Source organism: Meleagris gallopavo, chromosome Z (genome assembly GCF_000146605.3).
Source record: "Meleagris gallopavo isolate NT-WF06-2002-E0010 breed Aviagen turkey brand Nicholas breeding stock chromosome Z, Turkey_5.1, whole genome shotgun sequence".
Classification (NCBI taxonomy): domain Eukaryota; kingdom Metazoa; phylum Chordata; class Aves; order Galliformes; family Phasianidae; genus Meleagris; species Meleagris gallopavo.
The window spans coordinates 64,362,359-64,378,742 of NC_015041.2; the positions used below are offsets into that span (position 1 = coordinate 64,362,359).

Here is a 16,384-nt window from a genome sequence, read left to right on the forward strand (position 1 = left end):
AAAAAAAAAAAAAAAGCATCTTTGTGGCACAAGCTGTCATTGTACATCTGCTTTGTTGACTAGTTTCAGGAAAAATATTTTCAGGGATGGCAGAAGGTAAATGTTACACACTGTATTGAGAAAAAATATTACATCATGAATTTAACATCATTTTTTAACACTTCATTAAATGGGCTGAATCTATCAGGCAAGATTCTCATCTTTACTGTTCCATCAGCTCCACAGGAGAATATGTGATTTGCTGGTCCTGTTTCAATTTGCATGACTCCTGTCCCAATATTTCTGAAGAGAGACTGTCGAGAATGCTCATTGATGAAGGTGTGCAGAAGATTAAACGTAGACAGACTCCATACCTGAAAAAGCATCAAAACATTAATCTTCCATAATAATTACTAATAATTACCAGGATCTTAAAGCTCACTTAGTGATGAGTCACGGAAAAATTGAACTAGAGTACATTTTGTATTGATCTTTCTCACACTAATTATGAGAGAAAAGCTTTGCAGCAATCCATAATGACATGGTTATAGAATATTAATATTCATTTTGTATAATAAGGTTATATTAACTGAAGTGGAATGGATGAGGTAAGAACAATATTTCAAAACAAAAGTAGTGTATGTGAAAGTCAGTGTTCAGAACTGAATGTGACATCTGACCATTCCACATTCATGTGCAGTAGGGTTTTACGTGTGTTTTTATTATTAAGTTTACACAATATCATGATCTTCACTTCTTTGCTCGCTGTTCCCCACTAATACCTTTATGTTGCCTTCAGCAGATCCTGTGACAAAATACTCTTCTGTAGGATCGACAGCAATTGCTTTGACTTGAGAATCATGGCTTTGGAGTAACTGTTGCTGTTGCTTTTGGCGAAGGTCAATTATACACGTCAAGCCTTTTTTCCCTCCAGAGATTAACAGCTGATGTTTTGGAGCATATGCTAGAACAGTTGCTCCACTATCATGACAGACAAAAGCTGAAAGCCAAAGCAAAGTAATTTAAGTAAACATATTGTACTAATATTAGGTTGCCATCAGTTTCTAAAGTTCAGGATGGTAAAAACAATGGCTTTGAAGATGTAATGCAACTGATCACAACCTGTTAACTTCATTCAGTACCACATATATGCAAACCAAGACTCGTATCAGACATCCTGAAGTTGCAGTAGTCACAAATGAAGAAATTAACAGCTTATCCCCATAAGCTATTAAGCCTTGACCAGAAACAAGTCCTTTTCAAACTCTTTAATAATTATTATTTCAAGGCAAGTTTCCTCCTGAATTACCAGATATCTTTTGACAGCATTTTCCACTTATTATTTTCAATTTCCCAGTTTACAAATTTATTTGGATGTGTTTTACTACTCTGAATGATTATAATTAGTAAAGGATTACAGTTATCAGAACAAAATTCAGTATGTCTGAGACTAGATGCTATAAATCCTAATATGTGACATATAATATCTGTACTTAAGAGTTCAGGGGCTTCTCTTAAGCGATGTTTAGAAATTTCATGCACCATATAAATATGCCTAAGCATTCAAACTTACCAGGAGTTCACAACGTGACTCTCTAAGCCTAAACCTGCATTTCAGATATTCAAATTCAGTTCTTTTTCACAGCAGCAAAGTAGTAGTAATAAAATCAGTGCAACCCACCTAAGTATTTATTACATATGAAGAAGCACACTTACAGAAGCAGTTCTTGTTTACACGTTTAAAACACTGTGCAGTGCATTTGGCATAACACAAAATAACATAGAACTGAACAATCTTTGAAAGCAAAAATGCGCTGTCTGTTTAAGAGAAACACAGCACTAAGAGCATCCTTAAAAATGAGACTGAAAATAACTACATGATTATGAAATCTTGTTTGCATATTGTTTGTCAAACATATTCCTTAAAAAAAAAAACAAACAAAAAACAACGTCAATTTCCTAGAAAATTTGGTGCATTTATTCATGCAATTAACTTCAATTCAGAAAACTTCATAACCATGGCTTTTCAGGGCAGAATTTCCACAGAGGCAATGAAATACATAAATGCTCTTAAAAAACATTCATATTTTCCAGGTAGATCTGCAAACATCTAATGCTGTCTTTATGGTACCATTAGTGTTGAGTGGAGCCTCTGACTTAAATAGAGAGAACAACAGGAAGCTGGAGTTAGAACATGGATCCATATCCATGCAGACTTAGAAAGCCTGTTAAAAACTACTGTTTTTACCGTTTTATAGTTATTGTCTTCTGAATATGTTACCACAACAAACGAGACTCCCTCCATCTTTAAAAAAGACTGAAGCTATTAGATTTCTGGTTTTCAGGGATGTGCTTGCAGTACAAAGATATAAGAAATGGCAAGAAACCATTTATATAGAGCCTTGTATTATTTCTTGAGAATCTCTTCTTAGATTACAGTTACTGCAGGATGAAGAAAGTTGTTTTACTGTTTGTATTAAAATTATTTCCAATAACTTAGACTCCAATAATTTTGCCATGAGTGCAGATCCCCTATTTTATTTTTATTTTTTATACCGATCAAATATTTTCCTTGATGTATTTTACTTACCATGCACCAGACTATTTGTGGGGGAAACTAAAGTATCCCAAAGACAAATATTTCTGTATGGAAAAAAAGAAGTTTTAATTAAGTGAGTAATGCTACCAAGTATTTTGAATACTTGAATGAAGTCATAGGAACCACAAGGAAATTGTTTCAGGGATAAAGCACTGTAAACAAGCTTATAAAATTAGTATTTTTGGGCAGACTAAATCACTTTCATAGTTAAACATGCCTTTTTACTACTGGTTATTCTGTTCACAGATTCATATTGAGATTACAAGCTTTTGTAGCTGAATTAATTTGAATGTTAGCTACTCTCGATATTTCTTAATCCAAACATATTTTAAGTGTTCTCCAAAGTGCTATGCAGGTCTACCTAAATCTATCAATAAAAACTTTAAGACAGACTCATAAGGAACATGAACAGAGGTTTTGTGCTTCCTTATAAGAACACCTTTAGCATGGAAATGTAGGTGCAAATGTTGTGTTCCCCAAAAGAAAGAGGGCAGGAGTATGAATGTTGCTGTTAAATTGCATAAAGAGAATCACCAGAAAGCTGAAGCTGGACATGGGAAGGGGAGGGAAGAAAACATGGCACCATATCATTTTCATATATTATCAGAGTAATATTTTCTAAGTTCTTACCTGTTGTCAGAAGACAATCCAGCTGTGGCTATCAAAGATGATGAACTGATGAAAACAAAGTCATTGGCTGTTTTGTTATGGCACTGCCAGGTCTGAAAAACAGATTATAAATCAATAATTACAAAGACACAGATTTTCTGTCAATATGAGAGCTTAAACTTGCACAGGAAGGTGGGTTCTTTTGAATATGGTTTAAAGAACACAGGATATGAGACTACATGTATGCCTTCTGAAACTGTTGATTTTTCAGGGCAGTATATTTCCAGTCCTGATTTACTGATGCTCAATTCGCAGCTGATGATTACTGATAATTCTTATCGAACATTAGGGTTATTTCATCTATGACATTGAATTTTCTACTCTCCAGCTTTAATGGTATGATGGGAATTTGAGAAATTGTCTGTCAAATAGATTACAGAATGGCAACAATGCATTATTAAAACTGATTAATACTGGTTATCAGAACAATCCCTGCCCAGTCCTAACATGTCTGAACAGGTAAGAAAATAAAAAAGCACAACAGAACTTTATGGAAGCAAGTTTAGTTTTCCACTTACCAAATATGGTTTTGGTGAGGTCCCTGTAAGTGGGCAACATTTCCAATTTGTTTGATATAAACTTATATATCCATCAGCATCAACAACTCCAAACTGAAATGAGATATAAATTGTAAATACTCATGTATTTGTTACACAGAAAATATCTCCCACAATTCAGAGAATGTTCTTTGAATTTGAAGAAAATGATGTTTCAGTTAATTTACAACTTTCTGCTGTGAGAATAAGGTAAACACAAAGCATTCTGTTAGTTACCTTATTTCCTTGATAATTGAACCTCATTCGAGTTACCCGGGAGTTGCCGCCAGACCGAAAACACGTGATTTGCTGTGCATGACCCCATTCAAACATTCTTACACTGCCATCTTGAGCACCCGTCAGATCTGCAACAGAAAACAGTTAACTGACCTTTCACAACATCAGCAGGAAGATTTCTTCTAAAATTTCAACAAGACTTGTACCAGCTCACACAATCCTCTAAATTGCTAAAGCCACAGCATCTGCCACAGTACATAGCATAACTGTAGGATTATTAAGTTACTGACGAAACTTAAACCCATGCAGTTCACACATTATTGAGCTGTACCTACTAATTACTTAAGAATTGTACTGAGATGGCACTGAAATATGAAATTATTTAGAGATACTGATACGGCTTTATCATTCTATCTCTCATGCAAGTCAAAATAAAGGAAAACAATATTCATTTGGTTTAAAAAATAGATCCCTTTTTGCAAAGGCTATTCTACAATATATAGTCTTCAGTTAAAGAAACACAAAGCTGAACTTACAATATGGCAATGTTGGATGAGAAGCCATTCTTCTGACATTATTAATAGCCTTCTTGAGCATCTGTTCAATAAACAAAATAATAGAAAACAATTAACACAGTACCACCTAACAAAAGCTTATTGAATACGAATAATTAATCATGTCAGATAATTTGTTTCCTATCAGAATTCCTACTGAAAGCAAGTACTGCTTTTAGAAATTCTGAAGATAGTTTCTTCCAAGACTAGCATAGATGTTAATACTTTTGCAGCTTTATATATTGTGGTAAATATTAATTTTTTGCTTCAGAGACTTATGGATCCAAGTATAAACACTCCTTAGGCTGCAGTCTTACCTCTTTTCTTGCCAATTCCTTTCTGATTCCATTAAATTTATTGGAATATTCCTGAATATTGTAAGATAAGCAAGAGAGAGGCAGAAGCATGTAAAGAAAGAGGTAAACAAACTTTAACAGAAGTAAAGAATAGGAGGGAAGATATTAGTTCAAGTCTAATTAATGTACTGTAATTGACTGAAAAGTAACTTATTTATTACTATTCGAGGCCTTCTAGAATAAGCAAAATACCTAGTAACTGCTAAATCAAGTATTATTTAAAAGCATTTAATAATTTTGCAAGTATACTTGCAATAGATTTTCCTTTTGTTTCTAAGTTCTAAAACTTTTGCTCCTAAATTGACTTTGCTTCCTAAATTCAACACTTTTGTTCATAAATTCCCCAGCTTTTCTTTGGGTAAGACACACTACCAGGAATTCTGTTTTTCCACATTGGTTTAACCTCTCACTGTCTTGAGTTCAATACAAGAAGAGAACTGGAGACATTAGACAAGGAAGATTAAAAAGTCATCAAATTGAGAAATCCAATCCACAAAACCTGAGCTGCAAAGACAATGTGGGCATTTTTCATCAGGGAAATGCACCTGGATTTTCCGTGCATGCCTCTTCCCCTTGCTGTATCTCAAGATTATGCTTTCATTCTTTTATTTCCTGCCTATATTTATTTCCTTCTGTTTTTTTCTGGACATCCTTTTTTCATTGGTTTGTTCTGTTGTTTGTTTTCTTTGTTTGGTTGTTTCAATTAGCAGGATAACTGCTATCCTTCTAATCCTTTGACTGTATTTTGGAAGCAGATTCAGATCATTCTGTTTTCAAAGCTTCACTATTTCTTTAAGAGACAGCCTTACGCCTCCAGAAGGTATAACAACACATAAAGACAAGCTTTTAATATGAGGGTTTTTTTTCCATTTGTTTTCTATAATTACTTAAAATCACAAACCAAAAAAAAAAAACAAAAAAACAACAACTTAAAAGGTCTGGTAAAACAGTGGGGACTAAAGCAACCTATTAGGTTCTAAGACAAGATATTAGAAGATAATACTCTTCAAACAATGGCGTGTACATCAGTCAAACACTTTGCTCCCTAAATTCACTGTTTATTTCCTTATGTAAGTGAAAAAATAATGTTTAAATTATTCAGGCTTATTCTACTTCTTCACCAAAATAAAAGGGCTGATCTGTTTCACAGATAACTTCAACCCAGAAGTCAATGGAAAGCTTCTTGCTTAATTCAACAGACAAATAGATATTACTATCTCCTAATCTGTATTTTTTCTATACTTTTTTCAAAAAAAGCAAACTTGCAGAGACTTGTCTTTCAAAGACTATCCTAATGCAAATCCTTGGTATAGCACCTCTCACTCAGAAGACAAATGCATATCCTTTAACTATCAGTGTAACTAACACTTAATACTGCTAGTTCTGTTTCCCCTGTAAAGCAGCTGATGGCTGGAGTTGGGTGCTTTGTGACTGAATAATTAAAAAAAATACATTTGACCCTTGGTTAATAAACCGTGACAAATATTTGTGTCAGTCATACTAGCTTGAAAGACAAGCTGTTCAACAAGATGCCAAGTTTTAATAGAGCCGACAGTTTGCACTATTTACTTCAGTGTTCTCTTTGAAACATCTACTGAGAGCACTGTGCAAACACACTCAGCTAAAGAATCTAGTGAGCCTCTTCACTTACCTTGTAGGAACTGAGTAAGTAGAAACAGTGAAGACTAACAACTGAAAAATCTCAGAGCGAATAAAATGTAGTTAACTGACTAAGTTAGTTTCCTGTGTTGATGGAAATGAACCACAGATAACATGACTAAAAAGACAGTAAAGAACAGCAGGCTATGGATCTACTAAATGAATTGTAAATCATGGAAAAGATGGGAACAGAGATCAAAAGCAGTATGTGAAGGAACAAAGTACCAAATAGTAGCAACAGGATGTTTCCTTTGGTGAAGCTGATTTTCCTCTAGATTTCAGAGGAATCACACCATTTTCTCCCAAGAATCCCTATATCTTCCTTCATTTACTTTGTCCTTCATTCAATACCTTTGTAACCCCTCCCCTACAGGGGAGTTGTGGCTGCATTCCCTGGTTGGTTCTCTACTCCTCTGCCAAACAGAATGCCAACCAAAACTTAGGTCCAAAGATTAACAACAAATGCATTCAACAGAAGCATAAACAGCTATCTTCAGGAAAGAAAGTTTTGCAACATATGAAACAGAAAGCTATATAAGAACACTTTGCATTAATAGATTATGTAATTAGTACGTTGAGAAATACAAACAAAGACAAACAAACTGTATATAAACACATACACATATATATGTATATGTACTTATATATGGAATTGAGAGGAGGAAGTGGCAAACCTTCCAGAAATAGTTGCAGATGACACCTGATTATGTCACCAGAACTGGAAAATTGTTAACTGGGATAGGCAGTTTCAAAATATAAGATAGAGATGTTGTAGGTATTGTAACAGCATTGTTTCAATGCTAATTTCTCATTCACTCCTCCCACTAATCAAACTAAACTGTTTATATAAATTAAAAAAAATAACGTATGGCTCTTTCATTCTACCACGCTTATCAGCCTGCTCTAAGCTGTAAAAAGATATGAAGTGCAGCCAAGTCATGACATGCAGTTCATTCAGTTATCCAGGCCAGCTGCACATGTATGCTCAGCCTGAGGGATAAATGTGTCTGGTATGACCACTTCAGCATCATCCTGGTGACTATCAGCAGGCCTGCATTATTACACCTATGCTGCACAGGACCTAGGTAAGTGTGTACAGGGCCACACTGAGTATGCCAATAGTCAGACTAGAACTAGCATTTGATCAGAACTAAATCTGAGATAGTACCTTTTTGCTCAGACCTAAGATTTATTCCAGATGGATTATCTATGTATAAAAATACAAGCTATCATTGTATAAGTGTCACCTTTATTTATGAGAAGGATTAGTTTAGTCTTGAGGACATAACTGTGCTTTACTGGGTGCTCCCCAACTCTATTTATTTTAGAAATGTCAAATAATGAAATTGATTACCTCCTGTAAAAACATTAATCAGTCAAAAGGCCAAATTTAATAGAACTACTAAGCAAAGCAAAGTTATGTGGCAAACCACACAGCTCTTCAAAGATGACAGACCTGACTTCAGCTTTTGGGTTAAAAAAAAAAAAACAACACTGAAGTTACCAGTATGTAGCTGAAACTACAAATGATGTTTGTAGCTGGTCCTATTTCTGCAATATTGCCTTCCTTATTTTTCTTACACAATCAGAAATCCCCATTTTTCCCACGTTTAATTTGCTCAATTCCAGAGTTTAATTCACCTCACTGGAAGCCTCTGCCCTGCCTATGAAATGTGCTTTACAAGTTCATTCAGTATCCTTTCTAGGAAGGCCTACAGTATAACAAAATGGCAATTTATACCAGAGTGGAACTTGGTACTTACTTTAAAATAATATTTGGAATGCTCTGGGAATCAGAATGAAACATTACATTTTGGTTAAGCTAAAAGCTACCTCAATATTTTACGCAAGCATTTCCTGCCGACCTCTATGAATTATCTTCTGACATCTCCTGAATTTATGCTCTTCTCAGCTGGTTTAAAAAGCAACAATTTAAGTTGTAACTTCATCACTCAACCTTGACTTTTAAGTAAAAAAATAAAATGGCTTAGTAAAACTTCTGCTTATTTCATATATATTAAATTATATGCAGTATTTTAGCCTATTAATTGCACCGTTATAAAAATAATTATAAAATGATTGCAGTAAAAATTCAACATTTACGTACACGCTAATTATAAGATACAAACAGGAACATTGAGCAAACAAAAGCAGGGAGAAAGATGGACTGTATATATCTACTCTTTCACAAGTGACTTACCACGGATGCACCCCTGCCAGTTTGTGTACTACCAAGCCAAGGCATATTAATGGGTGTGCCAGGATTACTGTGAGTATAAGGAGTGGTTCCCTGAACATTTACCAGATCATCACGAGCGTGGATAACTAAGAAATCATCAGCCCTATGAAGGAAATAACATTATAAGTTAGATTCCAAACAACAACACTAAATACCGTGCTTTGATACAATGATTTATGCACAGTCAAGATGTGATGTTGGAAACATAAGAAGTATACCCTTTATTTTCTGTTTCCACATCATCATCAACCCAGGTGTAGATCTGTGTAGCCAGTATTGCAGAAACATCTAATTCTTGAATGTCATGACTCGATGCTATTGCAATACAGTTTCGATTTGCCTGAAAAAAAATCACACGCAATAAACAGTGAAAAAAGGACAACTCAGGTGCTGGGTTTTGTACAGTTGTAGCTAAACTATACACTTAATCCATATAGAATAGCAAACACTTATGTCTACAAATCTATGTATTTAAATTAGCTAAGCTTGGAAGGTTCTTCTTTAAAAGCTATCTGGGACAGCATAGTATGTAATTTGTATTTTGTACCACTCAACCACCTCCAGTTTCTTCTTGCATCTCTTACAGGAAAATGAAGACTCAACTATCTCATACTGTGTACTACAATGCTTACAACCTGTTTCCCCTTCATTCCTCCATTAAAGGCTTAAGTAGTTAAACAGGAGAAAGTGGCCTCCTTTGCCAAAGACAATAAACACTCCTATACACAAGCCTAAAGAAAAAGCAGAGGCTGCTTCTCCCTTCCCTCTATCCTTTCCACAATAAAAAAGGAAGATAATTTGCAATATAATTCTTCATCTATTGTAAGATAATTATGAACTGCTTCAGAGAAGGGAGCACAAAGAATTCAGGCTGTATCAGGATAGCTTGCAAAGAACATACCACCTATTCACACTACCACAAGTTCAACAAGTAGAAGAACAACAGAAATAGATTAATCAGGTTCTCCCACCTCCTTTATACTCACCTTATTGACTGCAAAAGCAGTAATGATGTCCGACTCTTTGTGAATTATTCTTGCCTTGCCTCCTGGATATCCTAAATCTGTTTCTATCTGTATTTAAAAAGTAAAGCATATTTAAATGCCAAAAAAAACAAATAGAAATCTACACAATATTGCTTTTTTACCGGAATTCCGAAGACTAAGCACTACATCCTATGAATTTTCTTATTTTTTCCTCAACTTTAATTCTAAAAAAACTACGACAGTGACTTGTAATTATTACAGTAAATCTTTCCTGTGTGCAGTAATTTAGCTTCCTATTTCCATGTTGAGATTCCCCAAGCAATACTAAAAAGATTTAACATAAGTAACAATACCATGTTCATACTCAAACACTTGGAGATGTCAAGAGATAACTGAGAGCTGTTTTAGTACCTTAAAAAGGTAATGCCAAACAAATGGAGAGGTTGTAACAGAAAACTCCAAGCCTCAATCACTAATATAAGACTTTGTACTCTCTCCAAAAAGAAACAGAATTATTTCAGAACTACTTACTACTCATTTTCTTACTTCATTGGTCTTGAAAAGATTTACCCATGGATATTTCATTTGAAAAACAGTAAAAAACAGTGCTGTCAAAGAACTGCAAATAATCTTTTTCAAAATTTCAGAAAGAGCAGTAGCTGTTTTATACCACAGAGTAGTATATCTTTTAATAAAAAATAAAAATCAATATTCTGGTCATCTTACATACATAAAATCAAACAAAACTGCAGTTATAAACAGGTCCCAAAACCTGTTTTATGTAGTCAGCATATTTTCAAAAAATACAGTTCTCATTCAATTACACTTACACTGTTTTATCATATAAACAATCGTAACAAGATAGCCCAGGGACATCACAGGATGTTCTCATTTTTGTCTTCTGGTTTTTTTTTTTATGAGAAAACCTTAAGAACACAGTATTTCTAATGGTATTTGAAGGCACCGTATTATAACTTCTTAGTCTCTTGTACCTGTCTCCAGGAAACTTAAACAGGTTCATTTATTGCCATCTTGAAACTAATTAATTTGAGCATTAGGCCTTTGTACCTTATTGATGATGGGCTCCTCCACCACAGAGTTTTTCAAGGTTTCATTATGGTCCTCTAATGACTTCACAAAGGAAAGAACAAGCATAGAAGAAAGAGTAAAGATAAGACATAAGGATTTCCTTGATACCTAGCATATTAAGTCCTTGTTAACCTAACAAAGAAAAATTAAAACAAAACAATGTGTACATACACATGCACGTCACTTACATATATTACATATATTGTTATGTAGCAGCAGTAATTCTCAAGTTTATATTCTCTCACTTCGTATTTATTATGGAGGACATCAATTTACCTATACTGCAATAGCAACGTCACCTCAGAAGTCTAATTTATTGAAATATAAGTAATTTCCATGTATTGCTAGTAATAGGAAGACAGAAAACAGAACTAAAATGTATGCTGTGTAAGTCTGTCAGTGATCTTGATTAGAAACATATCAAGCACATCTGAAGTACTCCAAAATACCTTCCCCTACAGCATAGCAACATTAACGTAAGACACTATCAGAAATGGTGCATCTTCAAACAAGACAAGAAAGAACAATGTTATTTTTTATTGCAAATATGTAGAGGACATAAACAGCTTCAAAACGAGCACCCAACTAAGATAATATTCTAGCTGTGACAGGACAAAGATGAATCATACAGAACTCTTTGCTACCACATGGTTTTGCTACTTATAAATACCCTTCCTCCTGCATGTTGTAGTTTGCTCTGATCTGCTTCTTTCTCCTCTGTTATTTGATAGTAGATTTTTTAGTTTTGTTTTTTAAATAAAACAAAGTCATTCTTGTGAAACACTGGGAATAGTGGTTGGTAAGAAAAAAAAGCAATTGAAGAGGGGAAAAAACAACAGAAATCCATTACAGAACTATAGTTTCAACACATTTAACTGAGTCTGACACCTCAAGCTTAGCTAGATATTGGAAAAAAATTTGAGATAGAAATATTACTTGATAACATTACTTTTTAAAGAATGAATGACATGACAGAAACCAGTAGGTAAATGTAGGATGACCACAGTAGGGATAAATTCATGTTAGGTTACCATTTTTGATCCTTTAAATTGTACAGTTTGTCATTTTAGTCAACTTTTATACTGATATGAACAAAGATGCTGACTATAGTGAAGCTTTCAGTCAGTATACAATCAAAGACCGATTGTTACAGTTTTCATTGAAACAACGGAAACAGATCTTTTAGTAAGAAATACTGCAGATTTAGAGTCATAATCAAGCATACTATTCATTCATGCTCCAGAAAGCAAACAGGCCAGCCAGACAAGTTCACTAAAACCTCATAAATTAACGTAAAAAATATTACATACCCTAGCTGCCATACCAACCTCATTTAAACATCGCTTCTTTGTAAAAATATTTCTGATAAAGGTTTCCTGGACTTCTTCCTGTTTAACCAAGTACTGCCAGAGTCTCTTCACAGATAAGGCAACATGACTGTTAGATCTACAGAACAAAGTTAAAATAAATATTCATATCTTACTCATACTTGAGACACTGCGATAATTCCACTCTACTCTTCATAATACGGATCCTTTCTGCTTATTGACAATTAGTGCTTCTAATACAAGAACAATGAACGACCAACACTTCATTCTAGGAACATATGAATAACCTGAAAGACCCACGATGTTTTAGTTAAAAAAGAAAATCAGAAGGACTGTAACTCTGATCTGTCTTCAAACCTGATGTTCATCTCTGGAAACTGTACAGCAAAGTAAAACTTGTAAATACAAACAGAGTTACTTATGGCAGGCCAAACCCATGAAGCCTTCAATAAGTTTAAATCACGATTTTAAAATAATGCCAGGGAGCACATCAACTCAAGTCATTAAAGTGAAGCATGATAAGCACCAAGTGCTCCACAATAAACAACCAGACTGTTGATTCTGAAAATAAAGGTGTAAGCAAAACTGAGGCAGCAGGGATCTATATAGAAAGAGACTATTTAAGAAACTGAGAACAGTCTTTTGACAAAATATTTTTTAATCCATATATTTCATGTGGACTACACAACTATGAAATTATAATATTTCTTTGAATCTAGAAGATACTGATAATTTTATTCTTTCCAATGGTGGGACAACTATTTAATAATAGAAATAAATTTTAACTGCCATTCATCTGTAATGATCAGGGCAAATTTGGTGTTATTTTATTGTCAATCACAGTTATTCTACATAGTAGCTAGTTAAAAAAGAAAATTAGAAACTCTGCCTGCTTTTTCTATGCTTGCTATGGATCAGATCTGCATAGATTCTGATTTGTACCCATAATTTCACAAGGGATTAGAGTGGATACAGAAATTAGCATGACACTGCCACTGAAGTTGAGGTCTATCACATGCACTGACTACATAAATACTTACTTCATGTTTACTACATTACTCAGTGTTTATAAAAATTAGCCTTGCCTGAACGGAGTGTTTGCAGGCTCAAGCAAAGTTTTATGGCGAAGCAATGCAGGACCACCAGCTAGGGCATCCTCAGAAGTGTGAACTGAAATATAATCTTGAGGTGGACCACCATACAGCTCAAGACGTCGCAGAAGAACTTGTTCCCAGAGCTGTAGTGTTTTCAGAACTGCATGGCATACTGGTGAGCTAACTGGAAGCTCTAGACAGATGAGTAAACAATAATTAAAAACTTAATGCTCCCTTATGCCCTTGATGTAGACAATCCTGTAGCTGAATACTTAAGCTTATTTCAAGTGTGTCCAAAAGCAGTCTTTACTGAAAGCTCATTGATGTTTCCAAGTATAAAAAAAATTAACTTTGCGCTAACGCTGCTAGATAAAGGATAGCCTTCTCAAAGGCTAATGTAAATTAAACAAAGAGAAGGAATTACACAACTTGAATTACAAAAAAATTAACTTTTCCACCAAGATAAAAATATTGTAAGCACTTTTGCATGACTAAGAGGCATAGGAAAGAACAAATATGCATAGATTCCTGCTAAACTCCCTTTTTCACCCATATATAACACCACGACAATTTAATCAGAGACTGTGAAAAAAATAAGAACTTTTAGACTAAAAATAGAACATATTTAATACTCAACACATAACTAACATTAAAATAAAAAGAAAACTGCTGCTTATTACCTGAAAGATCGTGTCCAGCCAAAGGGTAGAAAATCTTCAAGTTGTTAAGCACCAGTTGAACCATTGCCAATCGCATCAGTGACCAACTAGTAAGAAAACACAAGTCATTTACTAATAGGAATTTTTTTAATGCATTAATAGTTAGGATTTCTTAAAGCCTTATATCCTTACAATAAACTATGCATAATTACAATGTTTTAGGACATTATACATATTCTGAATTTAAAGGCCACTGTACAATGTATTAAACAGTAAACTAATCACTGAAAAACTAGCTTAGATAACACGCTCCCAGAAAATACCAAGTAACAGGTGTATGCTCTTAACAACAAACGGCCAAAAATGCATATTTAGCCACTGTAAAGCAACTTACATTCTAAAGAAGTTATTCACCTGTATGAATTAGCATTCAAATGCTCTTGATTATGTGAATTTGCTGCAAACACATCTCCATCAGTATCATCATCATCTTCATCACTTTCCTGACTCTCTTCTGAGTCATATTCCACTCTACTTTGTGATGGAAGAAAAGGCTGAAAATATACAATGTTCCTTAAGTATCTCCCAGCCAACGTTTTTAGAAATAAATCACTGTAATATTTAATATTTTATAAAATAGCAAGTATGCCATCTTATTCTACATTGTAATATGGAATTTCTACCTCATAATAATGTTTACTGTCATTTTTACATTATTCAAAATTCTAATGCTTTTCCAATTCTTGTTTTTCTCTACTTTCACATCAGGAATATAAAGAATATGTAGTACACAATAGCTGTTACTTGTCAGAGAAGCCAAAGCCACCACCGATTTCCTCTGACTCTAGATCATCAAGGGCTTAGAAGGCTAATGAAAAAAACATCCTATCCTCTGCTTACAGATTTCAGTATTTAGGACAAGCCCAGCAACAGCACCTCACTATGTTATTTGGTATTTGTGATTTCTTTTTGGCCCTTCTTCCTAAAGTACGGCTAATACATTTATTTTGCTGATACAGCTAACAGAAATGCATCATACTGCTCCATATTATTATGTAGTTTTCTACACAGAAAGACCTCAGATAGCAGACTTAACACAAGGCAATGTAACTTGACATCTATTAGCAAACAAGTTCATTTCACCCATGTACATAACAGAAAGTGCCACAAAGATGATCAAGAGACTTAAGCATCTCTTCCATGATGAAAGGCTGAGAGAGCATGGACTATTCAGTCTGGAGAAGAGAAGACTCAGGGGAGATCCGCTGTATCTATAACATCTATGAATACCCTATAATATCTGTCAGGAATACCTGACAGGAAGGTGCAAAAAGGATGGAACCGTTTTTTAGTGGCGCCTAATGTCAGGACAAGTGGCAATGGGCACAAACTGGAAGACAGGATGTTCTGCCTGAAGATCAGGAAGCACTTTCTCACTGTGTACGTGATGAAGCACGAGCAGAGGGGGCCTGTGGAGGCAGAGGAGACTCCCTCCTTGAAGATTTTCAAAAGCTGCCTGGATGTGGTCCAGGGCATCCTGCTGTACACATCCCTGCTTCGTTGGACCAGATGGATCCAGAGGTCTCTGCCAATCTTAATCATTCTGCAGATTGTGATCATCACATTTCCATTCTGAACAGCTAACTCACATTTACTTACATTGTACTTTTACTTACATTGTACTTTATAGCAATGTTAGTTTTGTTCATAACACAGTATGAGAAAAAACTGATGTCACAACAGTAGTATTAGAGAAAGTCACAAGAAGTAACAATAGGTGGCTTTTAGCACACATCTAAATTGGCACTTGGGATAAAGACTAAGCAGAAAATACTATTACAGGAGCAAGATTTCAAACTTCCAAAATAGCAAACAATTACCTTGGCAATGAAATAATCCCAAATACTAAGCTCAGGAGGAATAAATCTTTCTTCATAGGATGGAGATTCTTGGTTTAACCATGGCACGGCAGCTGCCTGAGAACTCTCTTTCGGAGAGGTTTTTGATGAAAGCTTGAAATGTTTTTGCTGTTTCTCTCCATCATCTAAAGGGGAAGAAAGCAAACTGCTTAGAACTGTCTGCTCCACCTGCTGCTTTTAATAACGGGATTCTTAACAGAAAGTAGAAAGCTTCCTCATTACAAAAGCCTTCAGAAGTTACTTTATTTCTGTAGCAAATGAGTATAGATAATGTCAATCCTCAAATACGCACAACTAATGAAAAACCAGAATGCCAGAAAGGGACAGCTCACAGTACAAAAAATATAGCACAGCAGATTATGCACATAACTGCATTAGAAGCTTTCATCCTTCAGCAAAGATGACAAACATTATGGTTCAGGTCATGATGCAAAATAGATTAACTCAGTATGTACTGCTGAATATTGATCTATGCAGAATT

The 16,384-nt window shown here is 34.7% G+C and overlaps 1 protein-coding gene across 1 annotated transcript; it reads right to left on the reverse strand.

The window, feature by feature from the left end:
• Nucleotides 1–6: 6 nt before the first annotated feature.
• LOC100545705 (dmX-like protein 1) lies at nt 7–16,073 on the reverse strand. Its single transcript, XM_019610713.1, has 16 exons — nt 15,865–16,073; nt 14,399–14,538; nt 14,006–14,091; nt 13,317–13,518; nt 12,214–12,349; nt 10,883–10,945; nt 9,815–9,901; nt 9,047–9,168; nt 8,790–8,931; nt 4,557–4,617; nt 4,021–4,148; nt 3,766–3,858; nt 3,209–3,300; nt 2,570–2,622; nt 762–979; nt 7–353 (listed from the first exon to the last, which is right to left on the reverse strand). The coding sequence occupies exons 3-16, from the start codon at nt 14,079–14,081 to the stop codon at nt 129–131; spliced, it is 1,698 nt and encodes a 565-aa protein (XP_019466258.1). The 5' UTR covers nt 14,082–14,091; nt 14,399–14,538; nt 15,865–16,073; the 3' UTR covers nt 7–128.
• Nucleotides 16,074–16,384: the final 311 nt, after the last annotated feature.